The sequence below is a fragment of the Athene noctua genome, chromosome 17 (genome assembly GCF_965140245.1).
Source record: "Athene noctua chromosome 17, bAthNoc1.hap1.1, whole genome shotgun sequence".
Lineage (NCBI taxonomy): Eukaryota > Metazoa > Chordata > Aves > Strigiformes > Strigidae > Athene > Athene noctua.
In genome coordinates this window covers 15,397,400-15,414,580 of record NC_134053.1, presented here as the reverse complement: position 1 = coordinate 15,414,580, position 17,181 = coordinate 15,397,400, and the positions used below count along the sequence as shown (strand labels likewise).

Sequence of the window (17,181 nt, the reverse complement as noted above, 5' to 3'; positions counted from 1 at the left end):
AGATGTCTGCAGGCCTGGAGGACCTCCTCAGCGCACAGATACCTAGAGGGTGCTGTCAGTCCACTGAGTTAAGGGATTAGGGAACAGCAAACCAAGGAGAAGGTGCCTCAACTCTGCCTTGCAAGGCTGTCACCACCACAGCAGCAGAAGGAAACATTCAGCTGAGACCTGTTAAGCATCACTAATTCATGTCTCAAGGACAGATTTTAGTGAGAGATGCCAGTAAGTGAAACCATCAGACATTAATTTCTGTTAGACTTTCTGTTGTAAACAAACTTCACCTGAGAGGTGAAGCTGAGTAATTTTTTTTCCCCCATTCTCACTAATAACTGCTATGGGGCTGCACAGTTTACTGCTTAGGCAGGTGGGCTCACACGCAAAGCCAGACCCTGGGCAGGGCCCTACGGTTCTGCCAGAAGCAGTCAAGAGGGTGAACATTGCAGCCCCATGTTATAAAACTTTGATTTAAACTGACAAACTGAAATCATGATGCTTGGGTTTTCTGACCAAAGCCGGAAAGCAAAGTTCATTGGGATATATGCAGCAAGGTGAGGGGTGAGGATTCAGGTGGTGCTGGCTGGGTATTAAGGACAAAAAACCTGCGGCCCAGGAGCAGAGAGGTGAGCTGAGGGGAACTACTCAGTGTGTGAAGGTCCAGGTATGTCTAATGACACCCTAAATCCCCATTCTGAATTTACAGACTCAATCTGACATCCCGTACATTCCTGCAGGAGAGACTCTCACCTGCTGTTGCTAATGGACCTGTTACTGCTGGACTCAAAGTGAGAACCACTGAAGGGGAGATTGAGCTGATAAATGCTGCAAAACCTTTGCCTAGTCCCCACAGTCTCATGTCAGCACTTCATCCATTTCTAATAATTTACCCTCAGTCTCCCTAGATATTGTAGGAAAACATCTAAGTCAGGTTCAGTCCATGGCCAACAATACCTGTAGCTTATCTTTCCAAAACACAGTTGATTGCAGGCAGGATATGGCATCTGTGTCCCGAGGTCAGGATGGAGGCACAACCATTCACATCGAAGGCAGCCCAGGAACTGGTGGCTGCCCCCTCTGACCTGCTCCCCTGGAGAGAGCCCTGGCACCCACATCCTGATCCTGCTGAAGACCTAAGGGCTGAAGGCTGAAGCGATGGTTTAAGGACTCTGAGGAACTGAGACCTGAGCATTTGCACAAGACATTCCTCCAGCCTCGTGTCACCTGTCTCGCTGCCAACCTCTTCAGAGGAGGGGGATCTCCCTCTGCTTTTCCAAGACACATCCACCAGCAGCCAAATGCAGAACAAACCCTCCCCTTGTGCCAGAGGGGACCATGAACCCCATCCTGGGGGGCAGTGCTGGCGGGGCCTGGAGGGGTGAGGGGAAGTGGGGGCCATCACCTTCTTCTCCAGGAGCAGCTGTGGATGGCAGCTGGGGCGGCGGGTGGAGCTGGGCAGGGAGCTGCTGAGCAAAGGGCTGTCCTCGTCCAGGTCCACGTCTGCAGAGCTGCTGTGGGTGAGAGGGGGCTTCATGTCACACAGAGCAGGATGCAGGGCAGGGCTGATCCATACCCTGCGGACCTGTTCCCACAGCCCCAGCCCGTGTAAGAGCTCCCACAGCCCCAGGACAGTGCGTGGGGTCCCCCAGCCGGTGTGAGGGCCCCCCAAACCCGCACCAAGGCCCGCTGAGCTGCCGGCTCTGGGGTGGTGGGAAGAAGGTGAGGCGAGGCCGCGCACTGCCCCGCTCCTCCATGGCCCCGTGGCCACCTGCCGCTGTGTGTGCGGTGGCGGTTGCCATGGGGGGGCATGGCCACTCCTCCCCCCCCCAGGGTTGCCGGGCAGTGGGGCCCAGTAGGCCAGGACATGGTGGGGGACAGGGCTGAGTGTATTTCTACATGTATTTCTAGACACAACCAGCACACCTCAATGGTGGCGGCTGTGGGAGCCCTCCTGGTCTTGCCCCAGCACCCTGGATCACCTCCAACCCCTACCTCGGTGACATGGTGGCCACAAACAGCCACCTCCTGCTCTTTACCCACTGCATCAGCACCATCATCAACACCTCCCTGGAGGTGGTGAACACCCTCTGTCCCCACGTCAGGTACCTGCATGTCCCTGTGATGGATGCATGTCCCCACCACCCGCATCTCCAGCTGTTTTGACTCCATGGCAGCTACGATCCACGGGTGGGGACACGTGGGATCGGACGCTGCTGCCCTGTGCTGCTGGGGTGAGCAGGTCCCCACCATCTGCTTGGCCAATCTCCAGAAGAAGAACTCCACATCCCTTGTGGGCACCCACGCCTGGACTGAGCCCTGCCATCCCATCGTACAACCCAACAACGGCTTCTGGCAGCAGCTCGTCTACTACGAGTACAAACACTTCAGCATCAACAGGCTCCAAAAGATCAGCTCTCCGTTGGGGATGACACCCGATGTTTATGAAAATGAACTAGGAGTAATGCTGCTGCTCTGAGCACAAACAAGCTGCTGCGACCTCTTGGCAAGAAACCAAGGGAAAGCCAACAGCAGTTCTTCCAGATCCACACCGGAACCTTGAAAATAAGCTCTTCTCATCTAAGGGGGTTGGAGCATGAAGTCTCTGCCGCTGAAAGTGCAAGGGCTTTGTGATACAATCAGCAAGTAGTGGGGTTTACTATAAATAAAATCAACATGGTTTGAGCTATGCAGTTAGTTTTCACACATCATTTGTATCAGCATCCTGACAGTAACTCTGAAACCATCACGTGTTTAGAGAGTGTTGTTTTAGTCCAGCACAAACTGTGCTTATAATACGGGACAGAAACTAGCTGTGAGTCAGGATGTTTGGAACATTACCAACATTTGTTTTTCCTCACTGGGATGTAACTTTGGGTTTTGAGACAGCAACCCTAAGTCCAGTCATCTACTGCATTCCAGAGAGGACAGGAACAGCACAGACTCCAGCATACCCAGTTGGGAGAGACCCAAGGATATCCTGCTTTCCACTATCTGACCCTTTCTCTTCCCCCACCTGATTGCTCCAACCCTTTTTCAGGGGGTGCCTTGGCCTCCCTTGGGAGATCCATGGTTATTTGGGGGAGCTGCTCACTGCTCGGAAAGAAAGTGGTGGGCTGGGAAGTCAAGATGGGAGTAATAAGAGGAAGCCTGCTGTCAGCCTGAGTCATTGCGGCGAGGTCATCATGTTGTTATAAACTAGAAGCTTGATCTAGGCACACTTTGGCATCTCTCAGCAGAAAAACATGTATTAATTCTGTTTTTTCACAGTATGAAGTTTTCAGCTCCAGCAGCTCTGTCCTGAGTGGCAATAACAGACCTGTTTTGTGTGGGAGCAGGGAGCCCCAGGCTGGCATGTGTGTGTGAGGGGTCCTACAGCCCACAAGACAGCATGAGGGGGTCCTACAGGCCCAGTTGATGGGAGGGGTTGTAACAAGGTGGGTGTTGGTCTCTTTTCCCAGGTAACAACTGATAGGATGAGAGGAAACAGCTTCAAGTTGCACCAGAGGAGGTTTAGATTGGATATTAGGAAATATTTCTTCACCAAAAGGGTTGTCCAGCACTGGAACAGGCTGCCCCAGGAAATAAGTAGTTGAATCACCATCCCTGGAGGTATTTAAGAGACGTGGCCTTCGTGCTTAGGGACATGGTTTAGTGGTGGACTTGGCAGTGCTAGGTTAATGGTTCTACTCAATGATTTTAAGGGTAATTTCCAATCTAAATAATTCTGTGATTCTGTGAGTGTATACTGTATCACCAGCACTTTGGGAGTGCTCCTCCACACCCGCCAAGAACAGCCTGGCAAACTAGCTCTCTGCAGGTCTTAGAGCAGGTCAGCTGATGGCTGTGGTGGGTGACAAAGAGCCTGCCCTTCCTTAGACTCTATTATTTTTCTCCCAAGGCACCTTCAAAAAGCAGAGCAAAGACCTGACTCCTCATGGACCTGTAAGAAGTTGCTCCCAGAAAACAGAAAGTTAAGGGACAGAACAAGCTGATTGGGTGCACGGGTGTCACAGAGAGCACCAGAGACGTGCCAGACCTCTCGAGGAGCCCTGTGTGCTGTGCCACCACCTGGGCCTTCGTGCTTCCCAGACTGGATCTCTGACTGGACAAGGGTGCAGTTGGTGTCCGTAGCTCCATCCCCACCCCTCTCTACTCCAGGTTTGCAGTTGAACACCAGACTTTCCCCAAGGAGAACAACAGTGCCATGAGCCCTAGCAGGTCCTGCAGATGTCTGGTTCTTGTGTGCCGGCCATCGAGGGCACCACTGGCACCTGCTATCCAAGGTGGAGGAGACCAGGGCTTTGCGTATCTGGAGGTGGATGGAGGCTCGTTGAAGTGGGATCCTGACTGCCTGGCCAGTCCGTGGCAGTGAGGCAGGCCCAAGGCCAAGCTGGGAGGTTGGGTGGGAGGCCAGGCCCAGCTCAGCGGGGGACAGGGCCAAGCACGGGCATGGCTGCAGTGTAGCATCAAGGGTGAGCATCTCAGTTTGAACGCAGCTCTCGAGAAGTGGGAGAAGGGGGGTTGTGATGCTGCTGCCAGCTCTTTCCTGAACACCTCTTCCTTCGCAGCCATCAGAACCCGGGTGAGACACCTGCACCGGGCACCCAAACCCACTGAACCAAGCTCTTGTGCTGACTTAGGCTGCCACTAAGGCTCCATCTGTGTTTCACAACAGCCTGTGAACACTTAAGTTTTTATATAGTGGTCTTATGTTATGCATGCAGTAATTAGCACACTATTATAACTGCCTTAAACTTTTGTATCTTAAACCCCTGCTTTATTATATAAAGTTATGTTATAAAAACAAAGTATATGACTTTAAAAATGTCTTTAGGCTCATGTGATTTCATCTTTTGGAAACACAGCTACCATCAGTCAACAGCCTTCTCAGGGCAGAGCAGCGAGCCTGAGCCATAGAGAGAGCACAGTAAAGCCACCAGTAAAGCCAGCCTGCCCCAAATGGTTAAGAGCAAATTCTGGATTCGTTTTTTTGGGTGCTGAAGCAGAGAATGTGAGGCTCTAAGGGAGTCTGAAGGGTCATCCTCTCCATCTCCTGGCCTCCAACCGGGCTTGGGCTGCTTCGAGCATCCTCAGATTATTGCTCGCCACTGCTGGACATGTGCCAGCTGTCCTGCCAGGGAGAATGCATTTTTCTTAATAACTACCCCAAAAAAGACTTTGCCATAATTCAAGCTCCAGAGCCAGCACGGTCCCTGACACCGTTTGAGGACTGTGATGAGGTAAGTTTAACACCACAGCCTGGCATAGGAGGGAAGCAGATCATTTCCTGGTGTAGGCTTCTCAGTTTAGAAGTGTTTGTCCCTGCTGCCTCCCAGCTGCGGATCCTGCATCCCTCTGCGCTAATGCAGCAAAGCCTCCCGACATCCCTGAGGGCAGCAGTTAATCCCCTGTCCTGAAACACAGAAAATTTCCGCCGTGTGCTCCCAGGCACCCAGCTGGAGCACGGTAAATCCACCCTGGATCTCCTCTCCCCACGGAGACACCCTGCTCCTCCGCCAAGGGCAGTGGCTCACAGCTCAGTCCCCAGCACGCTCCATCACCACCTCAGAGGAAGATTTCAGCAGCAATTTAACAGCAGATCAGAAGAAACAACACTATCCCACCAGACAGGCATTAATTTCTCCCACCTCAGACCTTCCCGCTTCACCTGGAGCTCCCAGGCAGCCACCACCTCCAGCATGGTGGGACCAAGTACACGGAGGTGCCGCCCATCCTTGATGCCACTGCTCACTGGTTTCAGAGCTGTCACCCCTCCTTGCAGCTCCTGTCCCCTCTGTGCATCTCAAGATAGGGAGAGCAGAAACCCGGCAGCAGCGCCCATGTGGGAGGATCAGGCAGCGTGTGCTGGGTGCCTGCTGCATGGTTAATGCTGGGCAGTGGCATCCCAGGGGTTAACGAGCCCCAGCATGGGGGTGCCCCACCCTGCCTGCAGTTGGGGGTTATTTAAAAAGAGGTAAAAACCCAGAGAATGCTTGGCAGGGGCTGTGGAGAGGTGCATGGGAAAGGAAACACCCCCACATTTGGGGGCACAAGAGCTGCAGGGGCTTCAGAGGTGGATTCATACCAGATACTGCACCTCAGTACCCTCACCACACTGAAACCGGGCCCGGGGAGCCAGGGCTGGCGAGGGGAACCAGACCCCAGCAGCGGCTGGGAAGCTGCCACCTGCCAGGAGGCCGAGGCATGGGGACACATATGCCCATGCAAGGGTTGTCCCCATCCTTCACCGCTCCCGCTGGGGCTCGTCCTGCCCTGTGCTGCAGGGTCTGCTCTCCAGAAAGGTGCTGCCTCAGAGCAGAGGTGTCCTGGGCTGCGAAGCAGCCGGGGCTGGGATGCCTTTCCCTTGTCCAGCTTAGCCGGACCCGACACATGGGCAGCTGCTGCTGTGCCCGTGGGAAACCCAATCCTTCCCGCGGCCAGAGCAGAGAATGGCCGGAGCAGAGGGATGCCACCGGCCTGAGATCATGGCCTGAAATACCCAGAGAGGGCCACCGCTCCAGAGCAGCCCGCCCGCCGCTGCCAGGCCCTTCACGGGCAGCAGCAAAGCCCCCAGACCCAGCACAAATGCTGCCCGCGGGCCCCCTGTGCCCAGCCTGGCTGCAGCCACCAGCCCCCCCCAGGGGCAGTGGGCAGCAGCACGGCACGGGGCCAGTCCCACAGTGCGCTAAAACTCGGGTGGACGAGGCAAAGCCATAGTCGCAGGCAGGATCCGGGTAGAGCCTGATGCCAGCACATGAGTCAGGGGGCTGGGATGGGCGGGTGTTCCCTGGGGAAGGGCTCTTGGATCCAGCGATGTGTCAGGCGGGCTGGATCACAGGTCCCACTCCTCCCGTCCCCTGGCAGGGGACAGCACGGGTGGGAAGTCCCCGGAACACCCATGAGGAGACTTTTCCCCCAGCCCCATCCCTGTGGGGCCACAGCAGGACTCGCCTTTTGAAACGCAGTGGAAAATCAAAACGACTTTCAACAGTCCCATTATGGAAAAGCCTCTGAAATATGAGCCCAGAAAGCAAACAGCCTTGTGCCCTGCCGCGCTGTTGGCCAGAGCAGGGGCTGTTTACTGATAACTCGGGTCCTTTGAGTCCTTTGTGGGATGGGCAGCGCTCCAGCCGCGGCCCTGGGGCACCCCAGTGAAGGTGGCAGTGGCAGCGGGCACCCCGGCACACTGCAACAGCCCTGCTCTCACCGCCTGCAGGGGAAGGAGCCGTCCCTGGGACGCTTCTGGCAACGGCCTCAAAACTCGCCACCCCTACGAGTGGAAGAAAATGGCTGTTCGGGAAAGAGGGCGGGAACAAGTGGGGAGTTTCCAGGGGGAGCGGGTTGTGCTTGCAGGGTGATGTGAGTCACAGGGCTGGAGAAGGACCAGACGGGTGACACCAGGGGACAGGATGCTCTCCAGCGTCATGCTGCCCTGGGGCAGGGCGAAGCCACGCCGCGGGCAGAGGATGCCAGCTCCCAGCAGGACTGGCCCTTCCCTGGACACGTGTGGCTCGTGACTCCTCTCCCGTCACCGCGTCTCTTCCGTGTCCTGCATGAGTATCCCATTGCCAGCCCTGGGGCTGCTAAACCACGGCTGTCCCTCCGCTGGGACATGCAGATGCTGACCACGGTGGGCATGGTGGGCCCAGCTTCCACCGGGCAGCTGGGGCTTCCCAAGGCACTGCTGTGCCTCAGTTTCCCATCCCTGCACCACCTGGTTCCTCCCTTCCTGCCACGATGCCGTTGTGCGCTTCGGGTGGGAGATCGCCCCGGGAGCCAAGGGTGGAGTACGACAAAAATAGAGCTTTATTTTGGGACAAGTGCAATCAGAGCTGGGTCCTTCAGCCCCGGCACGGAGATGGTGAGCATGGCAGCAGCCCCCGCAGACGCCGCATGCAGTGGTGCTGGTGCCCGCACGTGTGTGCCGGCGTCGGTGCCCAGACATACACGCGCTGGGACATCCCTTTGCCAAGGTGAGCGTGTGCCACAGGCCAGCACCGTCCCGGAGCGATGGCAGGGGCGTCTGAGCTGTCCCTGTCCCCTTTGCTGGGCTCTTGACATCTCTGCGACGGAGCTCCAGGGATGAGCAGGCAGCCCTGCCTGCACCTGCCTGCTCCAGCCGTGGCAAGCTGGGAGGAATGGGGCCAGAGCTGGAGCCGTGGTGACCGGGAGGGCACTATGGGGACAACACCACCAGCAGCACCACCAGGGATCCCTGTGGGACCGGCATGACATGGTGGGGTTGGGGACAGGAGAGGGGACACTCCCCTGCCCCATCCCTGGACGTCTTGTTCAGCCCTGAGAACTGTGCGTACACAGCCCCGGGTTTACTCCAGCCAGCAGAGCTCAGTAGTGACGCACACGCACATACACACACGCACACGTGCACTCACACACACGTACACACAGACACACCCCGGGCACACAGAGCTGCGCACGTGTGGAGGTGCGTTTGCACGTGCAGAGTTTGTGCACACATGCTGGCAGGGGCTGCGCGCGCCAACACACCCGGGCACGCCTGCACGTAACGCTCTGCCCACGTGCATGGGATCCTGCACACGCAGAGCCTGTGTGCACCAGCACCCCTGTGCACACCTGTAAGGCTCCGCACACACACAGCAACACGCTCGTATGTGCAGAACCTGCGCACACCAGCACGTGTCCCCACACACATGCTGAGCTGTGCATGCAGGCTCCTACGTACAGTCTGTACCAACACACATGTGCCCACACGCGCGAGACCTGTTTGCACATGTAGAGCCTTCACACACAAACACACGTGCCCCCGTGCATGTGTAGCCACGCGCAGAGAGCCACTCAACACTTGCAGAGCCTGTGCACGCCCAGACGTGCCTACATGCCCATGGAACTGTGCACACAGACCTGCTTGCCCACAAAGAGGCATAGAGCCATGCACACCGAGACACACGTGTGCACACATGACTGCGCACAAGCCATGCACACACACGTGCAGAGCTGGGCACACAACACATGTGCACAACCAGCCTGCGCACACCAGCACATCCACGCTCAGGGTGCCGTGCACATGCGTGCACATGGAGCTGTGCAAACCAGCACATGGACACACACAACTGTGCACACCAGAAAACACACGTGTGCGCAGAGCTGGGCACACCCACACACCTCTGTGCACAGTATCATGCACCTCAGCACCCCCGTGTGCACCCAGCGCCGTGCACACCGGCCCCCTCATGCCCCCACAGAGTCCACACCCCGCGGCCTGTCCCACTTCCCATCCACTCCCGCCCCGGTCAGGGGGTCCCTACTCCCGGCGGGGGCGTCCCCGGCCCGGCCATGCCGCCCAGCGCGCGGCAATGAGGTCCGGCTGGTGGTACATGAACATCCCGGCCAGCATCAGCCCGATGCCCAGGTAGCTGAGCCCGCTCAAGTGGCTGCCAAAGAGGAGGCGGGAGAGCAGCAGGTTGCCCACCACGGTGACGTTGCCCAGGACGTGGACGGTGAGGGCGGAGGTGAGGGAGAGGACGCAGAAGGTGGCCAGGTTGTAGAGGACAGAGCTCAGGCAGCTGAGCAGGACGCAGGCCCAGAGGGTGCCGTCGTAGCGCAGGACGCCCTCCCAGGAGGGACCCACCTCCAGCGCCACGGCCGCCCCGAAGAGCAGGCAGAAACTGGGCAGGGAGGTCAGGCAGAGCAGGGAGAGGGCGTCCAGCCGGTCCTCCTGCAGCAGCAGACCTGGGGGTGGATGGGGACAGTCAGCAGGACCCCCGCACTGTCCCAGCAGGGACACACAGCACCCACGGGGACACCCCCTGACACAAGTGCCTGCTTGGTGCCCAACCTGTTAAGAAACCCCATCACTGGGAAGGAAAAATGGGGGAGGGAAAGCCCCTTCCACGGGAATGGGGGTGCCCTGGTTTGGGGGTGTCCCAGTTTGGGGATCCAGACCACCACAGGTGGTTTCCCCACCCCATTCTGGAGCAAATGTGGCTTCCACCCCCTACCTCCTATCCTCTCTTTTTCAGCTGATATTTCAGCCGGCAGCAACATTTCTGGGCATGTGGCCTGTCCCTTCTGTGTCCCTCCGAGTCATTTGAGGACAGCAGGCACAGCCGGGCTGGCTACCACGCACAGGGGGGCACATGCCATGTTCCCGGGGGGACAGAGCAGCCCCCACCCTCCCTGGGCCACTCTCTGTGTCCCACGGGTGACAAGGGGACCAGGGTGGGTGACAGGTGATGATTTCCCTCGGGTGCCCACAGCACCCCTGGTACAGATGCCGGCGGTGCCCCTGGGGACGGCACAGGGTGTGTGCCCGGGGCTTGGCCCCACACCAGAGCCCGTCCCCCGTGCCTGAGTCACCAGCTCCGGAGGAAACGCTCCCTTCCCGCCCAAAAAACACCCCAGCCGGCTCCGCTCCACCGCCTGCCAAGGACATCGCGGCCCGGGTGGCACCGCAGCTGCCAGAGTCCCCAGGCATGGGGACGGTGCTGCTCAGCACAGGGACTCACAGGGCACCCGGCAGGCCGCAGCGCTGGCGGGGGGAGCCCATGGGGATGGGGACGGGGTGTCTAAGGCACTGCCACCCCCCCACGGTGCCAGGACATGGGACAGTGTCACTGGGAGCCAACAGTGCCCGTGGGTCATCGCAGGGACACCAGTGTGTTTGCTCATCACCGCCAAACCGGGGTCACGTCACCTCAGGGCCCAGAGCGTGGCACAGCCCTGAGGGGGGCAGCCGGGGGGACAAGGGTGGCACTAGGGTGGTACCAGTGACAGGGTGGGCAAGGGGTGGCACAGGGTGGGGAGGGGTTGGTGTGGAGGCTGGGGGGACACTGGGGTGATACCAGGTGATAGCAGGGACGGGGAGGCAATGAGTGGCCCCGCAACTGGGGTGGCACTGGGGCGGCACCAGGGCCAAGGGGGGCAGCGGGTGGCAGCGGGTGACACTGGGACAAAGGGGTTGCCACTGGGACTAAGGGGGTGGCACTGGGGACCAGAGCAGGGAGCGTCACCAGCACCGGGGCGGCACTGAGGTGACACCAGCCCCTCCTGCGCCGCAGGGACCGTGCCGGGGAGGGAGGGCGGGCGGGCAGGACGGGGACAGGCGGGTGGCACTTACTCTGCTGTATGGACTTGAGGGCGCGGAGGACGGTGGCGGCCAGGAGGAAGCCGCAGCCGGGCTGGTGGAAGCGGAGCCCCCCGGCAACGCTGCAGGCGGCCCCGGCGCAGACGGGCCCCATGGCGACGTACTGCAGCGGGTGGTGCCGCCGGCCCCCCAGCAGCCCCGACAGCAGCAGGGTGACCAGCGGGGTGGTGGTGGCCACCGCCTGCGCCACGTCCAGCTGCACGTAGCTCAAGCCCAGGTTGCCCAACGCCACGCTGGTGCTGAAGGTGAGGCTGAGCAGGTAGATCCTGGCGCGGGGCCGGGGCACCGGCGGTGACGGTCCCCGCACCCAGCCCAGCGGGTAGCCCACGGCCACCCCCGACAGCATGTGGAGGGACGACAGCAGCAGCGGGTAGCGGAAACCGTGGGTGGCAAAGATCCATTTGTTGAGGCCGGCCATGGTGGTGCCGGTGCCCAGCCAGGCCAGGACGGTGAGGGTCAGGGGCAGCGACGGCCCCGGGGGCGGCCGACCCCCTTGCGCCTGCCCCGGGTCGGGTTTCCAGGGCCGGAGGGTCCCCTCGCCGGCCGTCATCGCCGCTTCATCGCCCCGCCGGGACCGCAGGCACATGGGCACCGGCTCCGCTCTCCCCCGCTGCCACTCGCCGCTCTGCCCCGTCCTCCCGCGTCGTGCCGAAAGCCGCCGGCCCCGGGAGGCGGCGGCGGCGGCGGCGGGTCCCCGGCTCCTGGCGGCAGCGGCGGTGGCGTCACCCGCTCCGGGGCGGTGGCAGGGCTCAGCCCCGGGGTGCCGGTGCCATGTGCGAGGGAGGCAGCGCCGGCGGCCGCGAGCGAGCGGAAAGTTTGGTGATGGCGGGGAGCAGAGGGAGGGAGGCTCCTCCCCGCGGGGCCGCCGCCGCGTCACGGCCGCCCGTGCGGGTGTGTGGGGGTACAGGGGTGCGTGGGGGTGCGGGGCTGCATGCGGGGCGCACGCCTGGGGATGCCGCCCGGTGCGGCGGGGCCTGCGGGGAACCGGCAGCCCTGCATCGCGGCCGCCGGAGCGGCTCGGCCGGCGGGAGCCGCAGCACGGGCGGCCTCCATGGCGACGGCAGCGGTGGGACTGCGTCAGAGCCCCCGCCTGGCTCAGGCGGCGCGGGGGTGCCGGCGCCATCGCTCCCCTCCGCCAGCATCGCCCGCCCTGGCGTTGGCACCCAGACCCCAACCCACGGCGGCAGCCCCCGTCCCAGACACCGCCTCCCCCGGCTGCCTTCGCTGCCGCTGCCTGCGGGTGTTCCCTGGGCTTGGATTAAACCCCGGGGGGGCGGATCACACAGGTTTGGGACCCGCTCCGTAGGTCACCCTTGAGCTGTGTGTGGCACTGGGGCATATGGGGGCTCAGTGGGGAGGGCCGGGGGTCTCCCCCCGGAGGTTTTATAGAGGGGAATAGCCCTGGCTGGCAGCTTGCTGGGGATAAGCAGCGCTGGTTTAGACTCCCCAAAAATGCTGCTTTGGGCACCCCAAAACCAACTGCTGCCAGTGGATGCCTGCCCCATCCCCCGGTGGGGCCGGGACCGGAGGAGCTGCTGGTCTGGGTTTTGCCATCCCACTGTGCCCACAGGACACAGGCATCGCATGCCGCCCCTGCTCCTCCTCCCCGTGTGGATTTGGGGTGCTGACACGCAGGGCGCAGGGAAAGCAGGAGGCAGGGAACCGGCAGGTCCTGAGCCCAAGGCGGGTGTTTCATTGCCATCGCCCCCCGCCCTCTACCACTCGCTCAGGCGCAGGATGAGGGTCTCCCCGTCGCGAGGTCTGTAGTCAGCGATACCTGTGGAGGGAGGGACAGCAGCCCCGGGTGGGAGAGCGGCCGTGGGGGCCCCCCCGCCACCTCCTCTGGGACCCTCACCCATCACTCACCCATCTGCAGGCTGGTGCTGGGGGCAGTGAGGAGCTGCCAGTAGTTCCGCTTCTGCTGCCGGGCCTCCAGCCCCAGCACGCTGCTCAGAAAGGGGCCCTGGGGGGTGTCCTGGGTGTCAAACCTGGTGGGTGGGAGCAGGGGGGAGCTGAGGGTCTGGCCCCAGCACTGCCAGCAGTGGGGCAGATCTGCTGCCAAGGGAGCCAGGTGCTGGGGACTGGGGTGAGCCCGTGGCATGGGTGCAGGGCACGTGGCCACCCTGGGTGTGACACCCAGGAACCCCAGAGGGTCCCCCCAACCCTGGCACGTGGGTCCACGTACGTGAAGTCGTGGGGTTCCTGCGCAGTGGCCGCCCTGAGCACATCCAAGAGGGAGGCGCCGGCAGACACGGGCACCAGCTGGTCGTAGAGCCGGTGCTGGGGGCACGACGGCTCGGGGCACTCCACCACCAGCCGCACCGTCATGTTCCCCGGCGTCTCGGTCAGCGGCTCAGGGCTGATGGGCGACAGCGTGTCTGTGAGAAGGAAACCACCACGTCACTGACAGACACCAAGCCACCACCACGGTGGCATCTGTGCCAACGCTGTGTCAGCACCCTGCCACGTCCCCGCGCCGCCCTGGCTCCTACCCAGCTCCTCCTGACAGCGCATGGAGGCGATGTCCAGGTACGAGCGGCCGTGCAGCACCGGCAGCGCCTGGGCCATGGTCGCGGCGGTGCTGAAGGCGTCCAGGTTCCCCAGCAGCGCAGCCATGGCCCGGCCATACGCCGGCTGCGTCCGGCACGTGTCAGTAGCGATGAAGACCTGGGAAGCGGGAGAAAGGAAGGTGGTGGGACAGCAGCCTGAGGTGGGAAGCGGGTCAGGTCCCTGCCTGCCCAGCCCCTGCCCCGGGGTGGGTGCTGTGCCCAGACACCCACATTTGCACCTGCACCCACGCTCATGCTTGCACCCACTGTGAACCCACACACCTACACCCACCCACACCCCACCCGAGACCCCCCCTGCCCGTGACACCCACCTGCATGGCCCACGGGGTGCTGTAGATGTTGCCGAAGAAGCCATCCTGGCCCTGCGCCTCGACCATCCTCCTCCTCGCCGCACGTGTGGCTGCCCCCAGCTCCGCCGCCAGCCTGGCCCCCACCAGCCGCTCCCGCTGCAGGCAGGCGAAGGCCAGCGCTGCCACCGCCTCCGTGTCTGCAGGAGGGACACTGTGTCACCCTGTGCTGCCACATGCTCCCCCTGGGGTGCCACCGCCCCGCCCATCCCCGGGGACCCTTACCCACGGCGCTGCCGCTGGCGTGCCCAAACCTGCCGTGGTGTTCAGCCACCAGGAGCCGGCGGATCACCTCCTCCCTCACCCGCTTGCGGTGGACGCACAGTGCCAGCACGCCCAGGCTGTACTGGTAGTAACTGGTGAGGGGGTGGCCATGCCGCCGGGAGCCTAGGGACAAGGTGGCGTGTCACGGGGTGAGCCGTTGGCCTGGTGGCTGGATGGGTGCTCACTGTGGTTGCCCTATGGGGATGCTCTCACCTGCCCAGTCCTCCTCCAGGTAATACTTCAGCCATGTCACCAGTGAACGCTGGGGACCAGGCTCCGGTGGGGGACAAGTGGCCCGTAGCCCCAGCAGGTACAGAGCCAGCCGCCCTGTCTCTGGCCACTCCACCTCGGCGCTCCTGCAAACCGCCGCGTCAGCACCCACACCGCTCCGGGGGGGCTGTCACCCCACCGGCGCAGGGCACCCATTGTCCCTGTGGGACACCCACATACGTGCTGTGCTGGGTGGCCGCAGCGTCCCTCTGGGGATGGCCGTGGGGCGCGGCGTGGGGCCGGCCGGCCGCCTGCAGGCTCCTGCGGGAACACAGTGTCAGTGGGCCACCGGGGCAGTGTGGGGGACAGGGGATGGCCCCCAGAGACACATGGGGGAACCCGGGGTGTCTCCCCCCGGGACCTACCGGCCATAGCGGCGCTGGAAGGCGTCCTGCAGCCGCGCCAGGTACCGCTCCTCCCCACGCAGGTCGTGGTCGGTGCCCAGGCGAAGGGCCAGGTAGACGCTGGGGTCGGGGTCCCGCGCTGGGTCCGCCGCCAGCCCCAGCAGCCGGGCGCTCAGTGCCCGCACCGCTGCCGCCTCCCCCGGGGCTTCTACCCACCACGGCCCCGGGGAGAGGGAGCGGAGGGTGATGGGGGGCCGAGTCCACCCCAAGCACCAGCCCTGTGGCATCTGCAGCCCCTGGCACCGGTTGCACATGGCGATGGAGACCCAGCACCCCAACCCTGCCACGCACCCTGTGCCCCCTGAGTCCCTCCCTCGAGTCACAAAACCTCAAGTCTGCCCCCCAAAAATGAGGAAGAAACCAAATAAGACATGTGACATGAAGTGGGAGTGTGGGGAGCTCAAGGCCTGGGCACAGCCACCCTCCCGCCGTGCCCGTGGGGCTGGGGTGGCACCCCTGTCCCCAGGGACCCTGCCAGACCTTGCGGGGGGCAGGTGCAGGAGCAGGAGTGGGGCAGGTTGGCTCTGGGCTTTGGGCAGGGGAAGGGGGCACAGGAATAAGGCTTAACCCTGGTGGGTGAGGAGAGCTGAGCCCTGGAAAATTCATCACCAGAAGGGTTTCACAAGGCCAACGTCCTCCCCAGGGCTGGGCAGAGGGCTGGAGTACGGGATGGTGCCTGTTTCCCCCAGCCCCACTCCTCGAGGACCCCTCAGCCACCACAGCCAGTTCAGGGACCCGCTCCGGGCACTGTCTCACGCAGGCAAGACCCCCAACTCCAGTGGGGTCCCCCGGCGGGACAGGGGTTCTGGGGGCTGCAGGCGGTGGTTGGCTGCCGTACTCACCGCAGAGCTGGGCAGGCAGGACCGCAGCCTGCAGCAGGATGAGGAGCAGCCACATGCCAGAGCAGGGCGGTGGCACAGCACGGCACAGCACGGCACGGCTGTCAGCCCGGCAGAGACAGGCAGAGCCCAGCCGAGCTGAGCCAGGACACCGCCAGGGACGGGAAGGTGTCACAAGAGGCTGTTTCCGCACACCGGGGCCAAGTCAGCAGAAATGGGAAAGGACTTTGGAGGCAAAGCAAAGGGAAGCGGGGCCACCCCGTGCCGGGGCAGAGATAATGTGCTCACTTCCACTCTTCCCTCCTGGCTCCCTGACCCGGCACGAACCGCACAAGCACCGGTCACCCTGCCCTCTGCACTGTGGCTGGGGCAGCAAGACCCAAACTGCTGGCATTTGGGTCAAAATCACTGGTCAAATTTAGCCCCCAGAAAATAAAAAGAGGGGATGAAACCCATGGAAATCCTGCAGCCTCCTTTGAAAGCAGTAACTCCGCTACTCACCCAGAGCTGAGTTTTTATTGAAAATGAGGATTAACCAGCTCAGCTTGGCAGACAAGGGGTGGATATGGGGGTGCTGAACCCTAAAAGGCAAATCCCTGCAGCCAAGAGGAGGATGGTCCTGGGGCACCGCTGGGGCTCAGTTCTCTGTCTGCTGGGGGTCACCCAGGCTTGGAAGAGGGTGAAGGGCCTTCCACCCCCCAAAAAACGCCTGCAGCTGGCAGGGGCTGAGGACAGGGCTCCCGGCCCCCACCGCCCCCCTGGGACACAGCAAGGACCCTCACAGGGCACATCTCAGAATCACAGAACCATCTTGGTTGGAAAGGACTTTGAAGCTCCTCCAGTCCAACCATGAACCTCATCCTGACCGTTCCCAACCCCACCAGATCCCTCAGCGCTGGCTCAGCCCGACTCTTCAACCCCTCCAGGGATGGGGACTCCCCCCCTGCCCTGGGCAGCCCATTCCAACGCCCAACAGCCCCTTCTGCAACGAAATCCTTCCTCAGAGCCAGCCTGACCCTGCCCTGGGCAGCTTGAGGCCATTCTCTCTTGTCCTATCCCTATCTCAGCCAAAGGTGCACCCATGGGTGTATCACCAGCAATGCTGGACAGGGAGGTGACCTGTCCCCTCCTGGCGGCACTCTTGAGGGTGCTGGGGACAGATGAGGGATGCTGGAGGGCACATAGCACCAGTCAGCTCCCAGAGGCATGAGGGGGCAGATGAAGCACCCGGGGAGGGCAGCGCACCTCACCCTGCCAGCTGCGACCCCGCAGAGGGTCCCAGTCCCAGGCAGGATCAAACAAGGACCTCCAGTGACCCACCACAGGTCAGGTCTGAGTTCACATTACCCGCAGTCCCAACGGTGTCAG

The 17,181-nt window shown here is 62.0% G+C and overlaps 3 protein-coding genes across 4 annotated transcripts; 1 reads left to right on the top strand and 2 right to left on the bottom strand.

The window, feature by feature from the left end:
- The first annotated feature begins 1,995 nt into the window (after nucleotides 1–1,995).
- Nucleotides 1,996–2,470, top strand: DUSP18 (dual specificity phosphatase 18). Its single transcript, XM_074921556.1, has 2 exons — nucleotides 1,996–2,096; nucleotides 2,149–2,470. The coding sequence occupies exons 1-2, from the start codon at nucleotides 1,996–1,998 to the stop codon at nucleotides 2,468–2,470; spliced, it is 423 nt and encodes a 140-aa protein (XP_074777657.1).
- A 5,307-nt stretch (nucleotides 2,471–7,777) lies between these two features.
- On the bottom strand, nucleotides 7,778–12,446 carry SLC35E4 (solute carrier family 35 member E4). Its single transcript, XM_074921264.1, has 2 exons — nucleotides 11,093–12,446; nucleotides 7,778–9,705 (listed from the first exon to the last, which is right to left on the bottom strand). Exons 1-2 carry the CDS (start codon nucleotides 12,240–12,242, stop codon nucleotides 9,278–9,280), a joined length of 1,578 nt encoding a protein of 525 aa, XP_074777365.1. The 5' UTR covers nucleotides 12,243–12,446; the 3' UTR covers nucleotides 7,778–9,277.
- Nucleotides 12,447–12,514: 68 nt separating this feature from the next.
- TCN2 (transcobalamin 2) lies at nucleotides 12,515–16,686 on the bottom strand. Of its 2 annotated transcripts, XM_074921266.1 has the most exons (10): nucleotides 15,817–16,686; nucleotides 14,936–15,122; nucleotides 14,751–14,831; nucleotides 14,514–14,656; nucleotides 14,262–14,423; nucleotides 14,001–14,176; nucleotides 13,612–13,786; nucleotides 13,305–13,497; nucleotides 12,986–13,107; nucleotides 12,516–12,896 (listed from the first exon to the last, which is right to left on the bottom strand). In XM_074921266.1, the coding sequence occupies exons 1-10, from the start codon at nucleotides 15,869–15,871 to the stop codon at nucleotides 12,835–12,837; spliced, it is 1,356 nt and encodes a 451-aa protein (XP_074777367.1). In that variant the 5' UTR covers nucleotides 15,872–16,686; the 3' UTR covers nucleotides 12,516–12,834. The 2 variants fall into 2 exon arrangements, with proteins under 2 accessions (XP_074777366.1, XP_074777367.1); XM_074921265.1 differs by having other exon boundaries at nucleotides 12,515–12,896; nucleotides 14,936–16,686.
- Between the last annotated feature and the right edge of the window lie 495 nt (nucleotides 16,687–17,181).